The 17,500-nt window shown below is 39.1% G+C and overlaps 1 protein-coding gene across 3 annotated transcripts in view; it reads left to right on the plus strand.

Annotated features, from left to right (window-relative positions):
- The window catches only part of LOC135094045 (RNA-binding protein Musashi homolog Rbp6-like), a 263,605-nt gene that overhangs the window by 168,622 nt on the left and 77,483 nt on the right, over nucleotides 1–17,500 (plus strand). For all 3 annotated transcript variants that reach the window (XM_063993783.1, XM_063993784.1, XM_063993781.1), the window contains exons 4-5: nucleotides 6,830–6,914; nucleotides 9,044–9,085. In XM_063993783.1, the coding sequence (XP_063849853.1) occupies nucleotides 6,830–6,914; nucleotides 9,044–9,085 (127 nt within the window). The remainder of the gene's footprint in view (nucleotides 1–6,829; nucleotides 6,915–9,043; nucleotides 9,086–17,500) is intronic.

Below are 17,500 nucleotides of genomic sequence, written 5' to 3' on the forward strand. Positions count from 1 at the left end.
TTTAATGGGAGGAGGAGGAGGAGGAGGAGGAGGAGGAGGAGGAGGAGGAGGAGGAGGAGGAGGAGGAGGAGGAGGAGGAGGAGGAGGAGGAGGAGGAGGAGGAGGAGGAGGAGGAGGAGGAGGAGGAGGATAAATGAATAAGTATCTCAGAGGGTCAAGGTTGTTTTGTTGTTTGTTTTTGTTTGTTTGTTTGTTTGTTTGTTTATTTGCTTGTTTGTTTTTGTTTTGTTTTTGTTTGTTTTGTTTTCTCCTTTTCGTAATTATCTTTTTCTCTCTCTTTTTTGTCATTTTCCTATTTGTTTTGTTTATCTATTATTATTTCTCTATTTTTTTATATATTTTGTTTTGTCCTTCCTTATTTTCTTCGTATTTTCCGTATTTTTCCTTCGTTTCTCCTTTTTGAATTTTATTTTCCTTCGCTTATTTTTTTTTTGTTCATTCTTATTTATTGTGTTTATTGATTTATTTGTTTATATTAGTTTTCCGATTTGCGTTTGTAATTATCTCAAAGAAGAAATTATATTAAAAGTAGAATTGTATAAAAAATAATAAAAAAAAATATATATAATCATGATAATTTGCATAAGATTTACCAACAACAATTACATACATACATACATACATACAAACATACATATAATTCTAATTACGTACAGAAAAATAATTAAACTAAAGAAAAAATAACTATTGTAATTATTTTTATATTTTTACACTTTAAAGAAAACGGGGAAAAAATCGAAAGTCATAGAAAACGGGCAACAAACATTATACCGTGAGAGGTTGCCTGCCTCGCCCATGCTGCATTCTGATTGGCTGGCTTCGTTTGAATGGCGGCCTCCCATTGGTCCAAACTGAATAGCGAGGGGAAGGGGAGGGGACGGTGATGGGAGTGATGGGTGAATTTGGTAGTGAATGTCTCTCTCTCTCTCTCTCTCTCTCTCTCTCTCTCTCTCTCTCTCTCTCTCTCTCTCTCTCTCTCTCTCTCTCTCTCTCTCTCTCTCTCTCTCTCTGCCATTTTTTTACCACATTTTTCGAATTCCTCTACTCCCTTATTCTCTCTCTCTCTCTGTCTCTCTCTCTCTCTCTCTCTCTCTCTCTCTCTCTCTCTCTCTCTCTCTCTCTCTCTCTCTCTCTCTCTCTCTCTCTCTCTCTCTTTCCGAGTACTATAGGTATGGTTGGCTTTTGAGGTCGGAATTAAATTGGTTTCCAGAGAGAGAGAGAGAGAGAGAGAGAGAGAGAGAGAGAGAGAGAGAGAGATAGAGAGAGAGTGAGTTCCGTTTTTAATTTGTATTTTTGTTTATTTTAATAATTTATTCTTTGTTTTGGAGGATTCTCTCTCTCTCTCTCTCTCTCTCTCTCTCTCTCTCTCTCTCTCTCTCTCTCTCTCTCTCTCTCTCTCTCTCTCTCTCTCTCTCTCTCAACAATAACACATTTCTTTATCTTTTTGTCAATACTCTCTCTCTCTCTCTCTCTCTCTCTCTCTCTCTCTCTCTCTCTCTCTCTCTCTGTCTCAGCTCTTCATTCATATTGTATCTCTATGGAAATTGCTTCGTCTCGCTGTTTCACTCTTTGCTTCACCTCAAAGATTCGAAAACAAGTCAGAGAAACACTTATTCAGCCAGCAGGATGAACCAGACTCTTCGAAGCTTCACTCTTAAGCTTCGAAAAAGGGTTCAGAAGTCACGAAACTGCTTCACTGAACCCCCGAAGCTTCATAACGCGCGGTTCACAAGTATAAGTTCGTTTCGTTAGGTTTCGAAGCTTCATGAGACCGAATCACTTGCGGATGTGGGGAGGACAGTTGAGAGAGAGAGAGAGAGAGGCGAGAGGAAGAAGAGGTGGAAGAGGAGGACAGGAAGACAGGTGAGATAGATATGCGAAGAGGAGGAGGAGGAGGAGGTAGTGAGATTGACAAGTGAAGAGAAGGAAGAGGAAGAGGAAGACAGTTGAAGAGCTGAGGAAGAGAATGGGGAAGAAGGCGGCAGTTGAGGAGATGAGGAAGAGTAGGTGAGGAGGAGGAGGAGGAGGTAAGGAAGACAGGTAAGGAAGAAGAAGACAGTGAAGAGATAGTAGCAGTAGTAGAAGGAAGAGGAGGAGATGAAGAAGAGGAGGAAGAGGAGGTGAGGAAAACAGCTGAGATAGATAGGAGGAGGAGGAGGTGGAGGTAAGGAAGACAGGTAAGGAGGAGGAAGACGGTGAAGAAATAGTAGCAGTAATAGAAGGAAGAGGAGGAAGAGGAGGTGAGGAAAACAGCTGAGATACACAGGAGGAGGAGGAGGAGGAGGAGGAGGAGGAGGAGGAGGAGGAGGAGGAGGAGGAGGAGGAGGAGGAGTTTTTGTGAAGGGGATAAGAGAGAGGTGGGGTACAAGTGGTCTATTAGTTGTAAACCTGAGACTTACCTGTGGGTTTAAAGGGGGCCAGGTACCTCATTGGGGGGCCGGGGGGTCAGGGGTTGTTGGGGGGGTGAGTCACTTCCGGTCAGGTAAAAAAAAAAGGTGCGGTTTTTCAGGTGTTTTTTTGTTTTTATTTATTTGTTTATTTTTCTTGGTTTTTGTTTGTTTGATTGTTTGTTTGTTGTGTTTTGATTTGTTCGCTCGTTTGTATTTGTTTATTTTTGTGATTCTTTTTTATTTATTTATTTTTTATTGATTCGCTTTGTTTGTTTGTTTGTTTGTTTTCGTGTTTATTTGCTATTTTTGTTTATTTTTTACAATTTTATGAATAGATGTAAAAAATAAACTAATTTCCCTTTACTCCTCTGTTTCCTCCCCATTCCTCCCCATAACCACTCCCCCATCTCCCCATTCCTTCTCCCCATCACTAAATAATCCCATTCCCTATTGATTCCTCCCCACTTCGATCTCTCTTCCCAGGCCCATTTCCCTCTCCCCATCTCCCCCATTTCCTCCCCATCCCTCCCCAATCCTACCTCACCCTTCCATCACCTCCTAATGTTTCTCCCCCTTCCATTCATTGCATCTTAGACCTCCCCCTACCCCCTCCTCCCATCCCCCCATTCCTCCCCTTCCTCCTCCCCTTCCTAAACCATTAATCAAATCAGTAAGGGTTATTCAGTTTGTATTCTCTTGGGTATGTCGCCCTTATATCCAGGGGGAGGGGAGGGGGAGGGAGGGGAGTGATGGGGAAGGGGGAATGGGAGGGGAGAGAGTGGAAATGTAAAACTATCAATAAGTTTAATGTTTGTGGCAGAAATAGTGGTAGTTGTCACGTGATTGTTGTTGTTGTTGTTGTTGTTGTTGTGGTGGTGGTGGTGGTGGTGGTGGTGGTGGTGGTGGTGGTGATACCGGAATAAAAATGGGAGATAAAAAAAGACGTAAAACGAGAGAGAGAGAGAGAGAGAGAGAGAGAGAGAGAGAGAGAGAGAGAGAGAGAGAGAGAGAGAGAGAGAGCAATCACAGTAAAAACGAGTCAAGTGGCGGAGAAATGGTGATAAAACAAGGGATAGTGTAGCCTTTAGTGGTGGTGGTGATGGTGGTGGTGATGGTGGTGGTGATGGTGGTGATGATGGTGAAAGTGATGGGCGAGGGAAGCAAGAAATGTTACTAAGAGTGAGTTAGTACAGTGATAACCTCTCCCTCTCTCTCTCTCTCTCTCTCTCTCTCTCTCTCTCTCTCTCTCTCTCTCTCTCTCTCTCTCTCTCTCTCTCTCTCTCTCTTTCTCCTTTCTTCTCCCTTATTTATTACATGGAAAAAAAAGTAAACTATGTAGAGGAGGAGGAGGAGGAGGAGGAGGAGGAAGAGGAAGGGAGGAGTGATATATGGGATGGAACAGGAGAGAGGAAAGACAAAGAAGAGGAATAAGGAAAAGGGAAGAGGAAGATAGAGAGGAAGAGGAAGCAAGGGTGGGGAAAGAAAAAAATTGGATACATGTGAGAGAGAGAGAGAGAGAGAGAGAGAGAGAGAGAGAGAGAGAGAGAGAGAGAGAGAGAGAGAGAGAGACAGAGAAAGTAATTATTATTATTATTATTATTATTATTATTATTATTATTATTATTATTATTATTATTATTATTATTATTTTGTCACATACCAACAGTAGCATTTGAGTAACACACACACACACACACACACACACACACACACACACACACACACACACACACACACACACACACACACACACACACACACACACACACACACACGTAAACACTATTAATATTTCAAACACTTAACCCTTTTATATATTCTCTCTCTCTCTCTCTCTCTCTCTCTCTCTCTCTCTCTCTCTCTCTCTCTCTCTCTCTCTCTCTCTCTCTGATAGTGAAAATAACATCATGATTTGAAAAAAATATGCTTTTCCAACTGGCCGTTTTCTTTGATCTATAATTAGGTATGACTAAAGTATTTTTTTGTGTTTTATTGTTATTGTTGTTGTTGTTATTGTTTTGTCGATCGCACATTGTATGATTTCAGAAGTAAACATGATGAAAGAAAGGAAAATATGTTTACTGTTGTCATTGTCATTATTGTTGTTGTTGTTGTTGTTGTTGTTGTTGTTGTTGTTGATCACTGCGATGTTTGTTCTTCGTGTTTCATGTTAGCAAATGTTACTGTGTTCATTCCGTTGACTTACCTGTGTCGTCACCTTCACGTCGTTAATTAGGACAGCCATGGCAGACGGGTACGACAACTCAGAGTGTGTGTGTGTGTGTGTGTGTGTGTGTGTGTGTGTGTGTGTGTGTGTGTGTGTGTGTGTGTGTGTTTAGCTCTTACTGGATTGCAAATATTAAAAGACGAAGCTCAAGCCAAACGTATTATTATTATTATTATTATTATTATTATTATTATTATTATTATTATTATTATTATTATTATCTTTTTATGTTGGAGGGACACTGGCCAAGGTCAACAAAAAATCCATTTAAAAACAAAAAAGTCCACTGAGATGCCAGTCCCATAAAAGTGTCCAAAGCAGCAGTCAAAAATTGAAGGACAAATGTCTTGAAACCTCCCTCTTGAAGGAGTTTAAGTCACAGGAAGGTGGAAATACAGAAGCAGGCAGGGAGTTCCAGAGTTTACCAGAGAAAGGGATGAATGATTGAGAATACTGGTTGAGAATACTGGAGAATACTGCTTCTATAAATATTTTCTTTTGTTTTTGTGTACTGGGACAAGAGAAGCAGTAGTTAAGATAGTAATTCAGTCTTTGAAATACGGCAAATGTGACTTAGCAGCGCCTCACTGAAAACACACACATCTCGTATGGTGGAGTGGCAAGGAGGTATCTCTCGACGACCCCTAGCCCCTCACTGCTGCACCCCTGCACTCCCTCGGCAGCTGTCCCGGCAGCAGGACCACGCGAGTGTTGTGACCACCGGCTCGGGGTGAGTGGGGCCACGGCTGCTCTTGTCCGAAGTCTGGAAGAGTCGCTGCCTCTCACTCTGCAACGCGCTGGACTGGTGTAGGGTAGGGTAGGGTAGGGTTAGGTTAGGGTTAGGTTAGGTTAGGTTTCGTTTAGGTTAGGTTAGATTATATTTAGGTTAGGTTAGGTTAGGTTAGGTTACGTTTAGGTTAGGTTAGGTTAGGTTAGGTTAGGTTAGGTTAGGTTTCGGTTGGGTTAGGTTAGGTTAGGTTAGGTTAGGTTAGGTTTAGGTTAGGTTAGGTTAGGTTAGGTTAGGTTAGGTTAGGTTAGGTTAGGTTAGGTTAGGTTAGGTTAGGTTTCGTTTAGGTTAGGTTAGGTTAGGTTAGGTTAGGTTTCGTTTAGGTTAGGTTATTTATTAGTTAGGTTAGGTTTAGGTTAGGTTTAGGTTGGGTTAGATATATTTATTATTGGTAAGATAAATTTGTGTTTTCCGAGAGCATGTTGTGGGTAGTTTCTGAGCAGCAGCCAGGCGTCACCACAGGGCATTGCGTACACTCCCATACACTTCGAAAAAATGGTGATTGGCGCGTCACTGATCATTCAACACGTCCTCTCTGGCCAAACAACTCCTGACGTGGCGATGGGAGATGTTGTGGGGCAGCCATCTTGCTTGTGGGGGCGTGTCACGAGCCGCCAGGAGAAGGTGCACCCAGTCTTGGCATCCCGCGCGGATTTATGACAGACGTGCGCATTTAATGACGAGAGGGCGTCCTTTGTCCCAGCCGTGACATACTTAGTGAACACTGTGCCTGCATCGTTTTGTGTACAGGTATCCGGCATATTTCATTTACCTGTTAACCTGTACCTTGTTAATTAAGACCTCTGTGCCTTACCTGTTCACCTGTAATCACTTTTTTCCGTATAAATATTCGGCATATTTCATTTACCTGTTAACCTATACCTTGTTAATTAATTCGACCTGTGCCTTACCTGTTCACCTGTAATCACCTTTTCTTTCTGTACAGGTGTCTTCATATTTGAACCACTTACCTGTATCTTGTTAATTAATTCCCCTTAAGCTTTACTTGTTCACCTGTAATCACCTTTTTCTGTAATTCTGTTTTTTTCTGTCTTCATATTTCAGTGACTTATTAACCTGTACCTTGTTAATTAAGACCACCTCCTCCTTACCTGTTCACCTGTAATCACCTGGCTTTTCTGTACAGGTATCTACCATATATTCACTTTACCTGTACCTCTCCTTGTTAATTAGTTCTTTAACTGCATACCTGTGCTTGTGACTCTCTCTCCTGAGGTATCTGCCTTATTTAATTAACGTTACCTGCACCCCTCACCTTGTTAATTAGTCCTCTACTTGTACTTACCTGTGCTGTATTTCTTTGCAGAGGGTTTGACTTCATTGTTTATATTTACCTTGTTAATTAAGATAACTGCAATTTTTTACCTGTCCACCTGTCCTCACCTGTGTTTTTCTTCTTTACAGAGGGTTTGGCTTCGTTACGTTCAGTGATCCGTCGAGCGTAGACAAGGTGCTCACGCTGGCCGCTCACGAACTGGATGGCAAGAAGGTGAGTGGCTGCCTAACAAGGTCATTAGGTTGTTAAGTCATGTGTTTATCCCCAGGGGTAAATAGACTGGTTGTTTTGTGTGTGTTTGTGTTTGTGTTTGTGTGAGAGAGAGAGAGAGAGAGAGAGAGAGAGAGAGAGAGAGAGAGAGAGAGAGAGAGAGAGAGAGAGAGAGAGAGAGAGAGAGAGAGATTTAATTTTATGGATAGTGAAAAAAAAGACTTAACTCACATTTCTCTTCCATGTTTCCTTCCCATTCCTCCCCATCACCGTAATTCCTCCCCATCCCCTCTTCCTCCCCATCACTAATCATTCCTTTCCATTCCCTATTCATTCCTCTCCACTTCTATATTTGTTCCCCATTCATTCATCATCACTGTACTCTCTCCCCATCTCTTCCCCACAACAACAACAACAACAACAACAACAACAACAACAACAACAACAGAGACAAGAAAGGTATTAGGAGTCAAAGAGTAATTAAACCCATGGTGGAGGGTAATTAAGAGGTAATTAACAGGTAAACCGATTGGCAATAATAGGTGAATTTGTGGTTAATGAGGTAATTAACTAAAATGCAAGGTAGGAAAATGCAATCAAATGACTAGCACTAATTACCCCATTGATTAGTTATATACATTGATTCTCTAGTTTGGGTGTTGTTAAGTAAATGGCAAGATAATTACTTGTTGAGGCTTGTAATTAGTTAAATGACCAGGTGATTGCACAGGTAACTAGGTAATGAGTTGAGGTAATTAGTACAATGGTAAATGAATGACAGAGAGAGAGAGAGAGAGAGAGAGAGAGAGAGAGAGAGAGAGAGAGAGAGAGAGAGAGAGAGAGAGAGATTAAACGATGTGAGATGTACGTTTATGTCTGTGTAATGATAAAACACACACACACACACACACACACACACACACACACACACACACACACACACACACACACACACACACACACACACACACACACTACATAACCCATTACAATTTATCGAAGTGACCCCCTTTCTCCCCCTCCCTCCTCCATTTCCTTACCCCTCCTACCCTCCCTCCTCTGATAACACACCTGGTCATTAGTAGAGGGGGGTGGGGGAGAGGGGGAAAGAGTGACACGCTAATGAATTTATCCATCCATTAATCTTTATAATGAAAACAGTTTGTGGTGATTCACTTGTGTCTGTGTTTTGTTACGTTTGCACTATTAAATCCTCACTATTAATTTGTTTATTTGTCTCAGTGGGTACATTGTTATTATTTATATTATTATTATTATTATTATTATACTGCTTTTTTTGGTTATATTTTCTTTTTTACTACTACTACTACTACTACTACTACTACTACTACTACTACTACTACTACTACGTTTCTTCTTTTCGTCACTAGTGCATTGTTATTATTTATATTATTATTATTATTATTATTATTATTATTATTATTATACTGTTTTTTTTGGTTATATTTTCTTTTTTACTACTACTACTACTACTACTACTACTACTACTACTTTTCTTCTTTTCGTCACTATAATCATCTTTTTATTGCTTTTCATAATCCTTGTTTTTTTCTTCCTCCCGTTTTCTTTTTTTTTTTCGTTATTCTTATTCTTTTTGTATCACCTTTTCTTAATGTTTAGTCTTTCCCTCCCTTTTTCCTTTTCTTTTCGCTGCTGTTATCACCTCCTATCGCCTTTCTCAGTGTTTGGTGTCTCAATTGTTCCTTTCTCTCTCTTTTTTATTTATCATTATTATTCTTATTTCTATCTTCTTTTTAAAACTGATTCTTTTCCTACTATTTTCTTTTTTTTACAGTGTTATTCCTGTTTTATCATTTTTTCTTAATATTCGATCTTTTTCCGCATTTTCTTTTCGTTATTTATCGCTCATCTTTTTTTTTTTCAATATTGAGTCATTTCTATCATTTTCTTTCCTTTTCGTCGCTGTTATCATCTTTTATCACCTTTTCCGCATTTTCTTTTCGTTATTTCTTATCCCTTATCTCCTTTTTTTTTCAATATCGACTCATTTCCTTCCGTTTTCTTTCCTTTTCGTCTCTATTATCATCATTTTTTTTTTTTTATCTTTTATCTCAATGTTTGGTCTCTCACGCGCCGTTTTCTATTTGCAGATTGATCCCAAAGTTGCGTTTCCTCGACGCGCCCATCCTAAGGTAAGCTTGTAAACACACCTGCACACACCTGTAATTTTCGTCTTACTTAGCCAGTTTGTGCGTAGATTTTTTTTTTTTTTTTTTTTTTTTTTCTCTCTCTTCACCCTCACACGTGGCTTTGGGACTGAAAGGGTTAAAGAGTTAGGAGGTTAAAGTTAAAGGGTTAAAGTTATATTTTTTTTCAATTGTTAGTCATTGTTTATCTGTTTTATTTTATTTTTTATTATTTTTTTCATCTGTGTGTTTTTACTTGTTCTTTTGTTTCCTTTTTTCCTACTTTCGTGTGCAGGAATGAAAGGGTTAAAGTTATTTTCTCGTATTTCAATCATTAGTGGTCTGTTTTACCTGTTTTTTTTTTCCTACCTGTATATTTTCCCTGTTCTTGCGTTGCCTTTCTTTCCTCTTACACGTATCTAGGACTGAAAGGGTTAAAGGCACCATTTTTTTTTTTCAATTAACAGTAATCGTCTACCTGTTTTTTTTTTTTTTTTTTTTTTTCACCTTTATATTTTTACCTGTTCTCAAATTATCTTGTTGCAGCTTAATTACCCCCCATCTGTCCTCACCTGTGTTAATATTTCCTCCAGAGTAGTCTGTGTTTAAGGTCTATTTACCTGTGCTAAATTATACCGGCGATTACCTTTGATTTACCTGTGTGTCTACCTGGTGCGTGTGCCTCCCCTTGTGATCTTTAATGAGCTGTCACCTGCTCGCGTCCAGGTGAATCATTCTCATTAGTCCCGTGTCCAATAAATAGTCTTGCTTTGTCTATAAATTCGAGTTACGTTTTCACACAGGTAAGGTTTTTTTTTTTAATTACTTTATTTTAATTAGTTTACCTTTAATTTATTTTTACTATTTTGGCGTGTTATTAATTTTTTTTTTTTTATAGTTAATAATTTTTTACGTTTTTAGTTTTGTTTTCGTGTAGTTCAGTCAATGTGTTTAAATTATGACTTATTTCACGAGTCTAAGATTATTATTATTATTATTATTATTATTATTATTATTATTATTATTATTATTTTTATTATTGTTTTGTCTTGTCATGAAAGTGTTTTGCATTTATCTGACAGTGAAGGATTACTTACAATTTTTTTTCTTTTTCTTTTTCTTTTTCTTTTTTGTTTTGTTTTTTTAATCATGAGCTACTTACGTGGTTTTAATTTTAATATGGTGCAGCCAAGACGTTTTATTTATGACCTCTATTTCACAAGTTCATAAGGTTTTTAATTAAGTAACTGCCGAGGGAATAGATTTTTCTTAATTATTTACATTTTATTTATTTATTTACTTATTTATTTATTTATTTATTTTTTTAAAGTTAATAATTATTTACGTGTTTATTTCATATCATACAGTCAAGATGTTATAGGCTTCATTTCACGAGTTCATAAGGTTTTCAATATTAACACTTAAAAAGGAGGAAATATTTGACCTGAAGAAAATATTTTGTCTTTTTTAACGACCGAGAACTGTTTACTTTATTTTGTGTCTATTTCGTATAATTAGGTGGTTTTACTTATGAACTTTATCACACAAGTTCACGAGATTTTTAATTGCTTAACCTGAAGAAAATGATTTACTTTTTTTTTCCCCCTAACTTTCGAGAAACATTTACTTTTTTTTTATTTTAATTTCTCATAATCAGATCGTTTTATTTATGACCTTTATCACACAAGTTCATAAAGTGTTTAATTACTTAACATAACATGAAGAAAATATTTTATCTCTTTTTTCCTACAATCGAGAAATATTTACTTCTTTTTTGCATAATTAGATCGTTTTACTTATGACCTTTATCACACAAGTTCATAAAGCTTTTAATTGCTTAACCTGAAGAAAATAATTTACTTTTTTTTCCCTAACAATCGAGAAACATTAACTTTTTATTTTTTTATTTTAACTTCGCATATTAAGATCGTTTTACTTATGTCCTTTATCACACAAGTTCATAAAGTGTTTAATTACTTAACATAACCTGAAGAAAATATTTACTTTTTTCCCTAATAATCGAGAAACATTTATTTATTTATTTTTTATCTAATTTCGCATAATCAGATGGTTTTATCACACAAGTTCATGAGGTTTTTAATTGCTTAACCTCGCCATGGAATTACCTAACACCTTCTGACAATTAAGATTTAAAGTAACGCGCAACTTTCATCGTCACTTTTTCACGCAATCAGGAAAGTTTGGCTATGATCTTAATTACACAGCTTCATTATTTTCTTTCTTTCTTTTTTTCAATTATTTATTCTTAACCTCGTCAGGAGTAAAAAGAAAAGAACATAATATTTTCTCACTTTGAATCATTTATATTTTCACAGTTTCACACAATCAGGAAAAAAAATAGCTATCTTTTTTTTTCCACGCGTTCATTATGTTTTCAATTACTTATTCTTAACCTCGTCATGAAAAAAAGAAAAAAAAAGACAATATTTTCACCATCATTTATATTTACACACAATGATGAAAGTCAGTGAAAAAAAAAATAGTTATGATCGTAATTTCACAGTTTCACAATGTTTTTAATTACTTATCCTTAACCTCGTCATTAAAAAAAAAAGAAAAAAAGACATAATATTTTCACAATCACTTATATTTACACACAATGAGAAAAAAAAATACTTAGAATCTTTATTTCACAGCATCACAACATTTTCAATTACTTATAACCTCAAGAAGAAAAAAAACAAAAAAAACAAAAACACGACATTTTCTCACAATCAAGCTACATTTAAATTAACACACAAGAAAAGGTTTAGTGTTCTTAATTTCCCTTTTATTTCACAAGTTCATCACGTTTCCATTACTCTCACCTTGCCAGGAAAAACACCTCACTTTCCCACGCTCTACAATTAATTACGGCGTCTGTTTCATAAGTTCACAAGGTTTCAATTACTCTGCCTCGTCACACAATCAGGAAGTCGTATAGTGATGATATTAAGATGAGTTTAAGTCTCTCTCTCTCTCTCTCTCTCTCTCTCTCTCTCTCTCTCTCTCTCTCTCTCTCTCTCTCTCTCTCTCTCTCTCTCTCTCTCTCTCTCTCGTTTATAATTTGTTTTGCCTTTATTTCCTTTGTATTCTGCATTAAACTTAACTTTATAATCTGTTCAACTTTATATTTCCACTTTCATCACCTGTTCACTTTGGATTCTATAGCAATTTTTTTTTCTTTATATATATTTATTTTTTTTTGCCTTTATTTTCTTTGTTTTCTCTATTACAATTGACTTTATAATCTGTTCAACTTTATATTTGCACCTTCATCACCCGTTGCGCAAAATTCTGTAGCGCTGTTCCTTTTATAAGATTTTTAAAGTTCCCTCACCTGTTTCATATTCACTTGTCAATTAAACGTAACATATTCACCTGTATCACCTGTTAAATCTGGTCTCTATTCGTGTTCAACTTAATACTCAGTAATTTCACACTATTTATTCTTAACCCTTTATAAAGACCACTTTGTTGCCTCTATTTTGCATATATTAATCTACTCACCTTCATATTTTTACCTGTATTATCAGTTCAGGTAAATTAATCTTGCATTTTTCCCTTTTATGAAGTCAAACCGCCTCACCTGTTCATTAATCCACCTTTTTTTTCCCCTTATAAATCACGCCATTGTTTCTTTTCCTTATACTCATCAACTTAACCTTACATTCTTACCTGTTATCACCTGTTCGATAAATTAATCCAACATTTCTCGCCTTATAAAGCTAAAGCCGGTATCTCAGTAAATAAACCTAGTATTTTTCCCCTTTATAAAGTAACCGCTGATCACCTTGCATTCTTACCTGCATCTTAGTAAATAAACCTGGCATTTTTTTCCCTTTATAAAGTCACATTCACTTACACACACCTGTCACCTTACATTCCCACCTGTCTCGTTAAACTCACTTGGTATCTTCCCCTTTATAAAGTCACGTGACCAGTTATACCCACCTGTCAGCTTTCATTCTCACCTGCATCTCTTTAAATTGATCTCGCATTCTCCTCCCCCTTTAGAAAGTCGCAGCCTCCCTTATCTTACCTGTACCCACCTCAAACTCCCACGGAACCCGACTATGCATTTAACACTCACCCTTATTGCAGCCGTGGTTAAGGTCGCATTTCCTTCCTTCTTGATCTTCGTAATGACTCCCTTTAATGCCTGCCAGCTGCGGCGTTCAATAATCCACAGGAATTTACGCTGTGTAATCCGTATAAATTCCTCAATATTCCTTTTAGCAGTGTCTGGGTGCCTGGGGAGGGGGGTAGATGAACGAGGGGGGCGTAAGATTGAGGGGGGCGTACGGTTGCTCTGGGGGGGTGGCAAGGGAGATGGGTAGAATTTGATGTACGGCAGAGGGAGAGAGAGGGGAGAGAGAGAGAGAGAGAGAGAGGAGGGATATCAGGGGAGAGTAGATGGAAGTGAGGGGAGAGGTGATGGGAGATGAGGGGAGAGGAAAGCATTTGAGGGTTAAGGGTTTGGGAAGGGGGGAGAAAGGAACGGGGAGGGGGAGAGGGGAGGTAACGAGTGGGTTAGTGGGTAAGGAAAGGGAAGAGGATGAGAGAGAGAGAGAGAGAGAGAGAGAGAGAGAGAGAGAGAGAGAGAGAGAGAGAGAGAGAGAGAGAGAGAGAGAGAGAAAATTATGATGATGATGTAATGTATTAAGAAAAGAGAAGGATTAGAGAGAATAAGGGAAGAGGAGGAGGAGGAAGAGGAGGAGGAGGAGGAGGAGGAGAAGGAGGAGGAGGAGGAGGAGGAGGAGGACAGAAAACCGTAATGAAAAGAGAAAAGAGATAAAATGAATGATACTGATGAGAGAGAGAGAGAGAGAGAGAGAGAGAGAGAGAGAGAGAGAGAGAGAGAGAGAGAGAGAGAGAGAGAGAGAGAGAGAATTTGACGGCATGGGAAAGACCAAATGACACGAGGGTGAAATAGCTTTAGAGAGAGAGAGAGAGAGAGAGAGAGAGAGAGAGAGAGAGAGAGAGAGAGAGAGAGAGAGAGAGAGAGAGGTGAAAGCTGGAATGGCATGAACGATCTATGGAAATGGGAATCTGGGAATGAACTGGGGATTATAGGAATGGGAATTTTGTCGAGTGTGCGTGCGTGCGTGCGTGCGTGCGTGAAGGGGGAATGGGGGACTGAATATTTATGGAATGGGCAGAAATTGAGAGGAATAAAAGGCGAGAAGAGAAATGGGAGATAGAAAACGGGAGGAGGTAATGGTTATGAGGTGAGAGAGGAATGGGAGGGAGAGTAATAGGTTAATAGATAAGGGAGTGGGGGGATGGAATGGGGAAGGGGGAAAGGGGGAGGGATTAAACATACATACATACATACATACATACATACATACATACATATATGGAAACGTTTGTGAAGAGCAAGAATACGAGGAAGAGAGGAGGAGGAGGAAGAGAGGAGGAGGAGGAGGAGGAGGAGGAGGAGGAGTGAAAATAAGTGAGGAGGGAAGAATAAATAGAGAGGAAGAGTTCATGGAAGCAGAGGAGGAGGAGGAGGAGGAGGAGGAAAATAAGTGAGGAGGGAAGAATAAATAGAGAGGAGGAGTTCATGGAGGAGGAGGAGGAGGAGGAGGAGGAGGAATAAAGAGAGAGAGAGAGAGAGAGAGAGAGAGAGAGAGAGAGAGAGAGAGAGAGAGAGAGAGAGAGAGATGGGGTGAGTGTACGTGTGTGTGTGTGTGTGTGTGTGTGTGTGTGTGTTTGTATGTTTGTGCGTATGATTTACTACTGTTTGTTGATTGTTAGGCCTGGTGGATGTGCGTGTGTGCGTGCGCGTGTATGTATGTATATATGCATGTATGTGTCTGTTTGTATGTATGTGTGTATGTGTGTGTGTGTGTGTGTGTGTGTGTGTGTGTGTGTGTGTAAACTATATCGTAGCTTTAATGTATTGCGCAATGGCTCTATCTGCGCTTCATATAACGTAACTTTATTGCGCAGCGTAACTCACAGGACTGTATAACGTAATGGGGGGGTCGGGGGGGGTCACAGCCAGCGCTTACCAGGGAGAAGGGGAAAAAAAATAAGGGAAACTTTTATTTGTTTATTTATTTTTTTTTGGGTAGTAGATTTTGTTTTCCTTACGTATTTTTTTTTCCAGTTTGATAATGAATGTATTGGTTGTTATTGTTGTTGTTGTTGTTGTTGTTGTTGTTGTTGTTGTTGTTGTTGTTTTCTTCCATCTTCGTTTCGTTATTCTTTTTTTTTCCCTGCATTCTAGTGTACGTTTATCTCATTATCCTTGTTCTTCTTTTCCTTCTATTTTCCTTTCCTATCTTTTTTTTTCCTATCTGCGTTTCATTATTTCCCTTTTCTCTTTTCCCATTTTTAGCATGTTTTTCTCAATATTCTTATTCTTTTTTCCCCTAATACCTTTTGTTTCCTTCTACAATTTTCTATCTTTCCCTTTCATTATTCTCTTGATTTTCCTATTTTTACTTCATTTGTTTTCTTACTCCTCTTTTATTATAGGGCAGAGGGGGGGTAGAGGCTGGCAGGGAGGGGAGGTAGGGGGTTGATGGGGATGGGGGTGGAGTGGGGCGATGAAAGGGGAGTGTTGGGGAGAATAGGTACGATTTGCTAATTGGAGGTGAAGGGGACAGTGACAGGTGTGAGGGGGGGTGAATTAATCCCCTTTGGACAGGTGAGACGGCTGGATGCACTTGTATTCCATCTGTAACACCTGTAACTTATCTATCTCACCTGTAACAACCTTTTTCTCACCTATAACAACCTCTACCTCACTGTAACAACGTCTATTTCACTAACAACCTCTCTCACCTGTAACAACCTTTTTCTCACCTGTAACAACCTCTATCACCTGTAACAACCTCTATCTCACCTGTAATTTACCTGTAACTTATCTTTGACTTACCTGTGATTTACCTGTAACAGCAAAATATTAAGGAAAATAGCAAAAAAGTTAAACATACATTCTCAGGTGCAAACAAGCAAACAAACACACCTCATATTTACCTGTAATTAACCTTACACTCACCTGTACCAGAGAAAACAAGACGCTAATTAACGGCAGGTGAGCAGGTGAACAGACAGGTGTGAAGAGCCTCGAATGAGATAACCTTGTAACTTAACCTAACCTAACCTAACTTGACGTAATCTTACATAAACTAACCTAACCTAACTTAACCTAACCTAACTTAACCTAACTAAACGTAATCTTACACAACCTAACCTAACCTAACCTAACCTAACTTAACCTAACCTAACCTAACTTAACTTAACTTAACCTAACTTAACGTAATCTTACATAACTTAACCTAACCTAACCTAACCTAACCTAACCTAACCTAACCTAACCTAACTTAACCTAACCTAACCTAACCTAACCTAACCTAACCTAACCTAACCTAACCTAACCTAACCTAACCTAACCTAACCTAACCTAACCTAACCTAACCTAACCTAACCTAACCCAACCCAACCCAAACTTAACCCAACCTGTCTACCTGTCCACATTCCTAATATGGAAGAGTGGAGGAGGACAAGGTAATTAGCGGAGAAGCAAATTAGGACAGGTGAGCAGGTGTTGGGGTGGTAGGGAATAGGGAGGGGGGAAGGAGGAGGTGCTAGGTGAATTTTATCCCCATCCCTTACCGTCCCTCCCCCCTCTTGCCTCCTTCCTGCCCCCATCCTGCCCCCCTGCTCCCCCTCCTCCCCCTTTAGACAGACAGGTGATTCTAGTCTGTCCACAGAATCTGATTGTTCAAATTACAGTAATGGCGCCTCATCAGGGTACCTCGTTAAGAGAGAGAGAGAGAGAGAGAGAGAGAGAGAGAGAGAGAGAGAGAGAGAGAGAGAGAGAGAGAGGAAAAACCGTAATGCCCCCAGTTTCCTACCTTGCCTTGAGAAGGAAGGTAATTTAGGAAGGGGAGAGGGAGAGGGAAGGGGGAGAGGGGAGAGAGGAGAGGAGGGGTAATGGGGAGGCAACTTAGAGAAATGTCATTATCCTGGTAGTTAAGATAGTAAGGGGAGGGAGGAAAGGGAGAGGGGAGAGACTGATGAGGGGAGGGAGAGAGGGAGAGAGAGAGAGAGAGAGAGAGATTTTGGGGAGGGGAAAGAGAGGGGAGATAAAAGGAGAGTAATGGAAAGGAAGAGAATGGGGAGGAAAGGAGAGAGAAACTGATAACTGGAAGAGAGAGAGAGAAAGAGAATAGATAGAGAAACAAAGGGAGAAGAGAGGAAAATGGCGATAATCGTGGAGAGGGAGAGAGAGAGAGAGAGAGAGAGAGAGAGAGAGAGAGAGAGAGAGAGAGAGAGAGAGAGAGAGAGAGAGAGAGAGAGAGAGAGAGAGTGGAGGGATAGAGGTAATATATGGAGGAGTTGGAGGGGAGGGGGAGAGGGGGAGGGGGAGGGAGAGAGGGGAAACGAAGGTAAATCCTGGTA

This window comes from Scylla paramamosain, chromosome 44 (genome assembly GCF_035594125.1).
Source record: "Scylla paramamosain isolate STU-SP2022 chromosome 44, ASM3559412v1, whole genome shotgun sequence".
Lineage (NCBI taxonomy): Eukaryota > Metazoa > Arthropoda > Malacostraca > Decapoda > Portunidae > Scylla > Scylla paramamosain.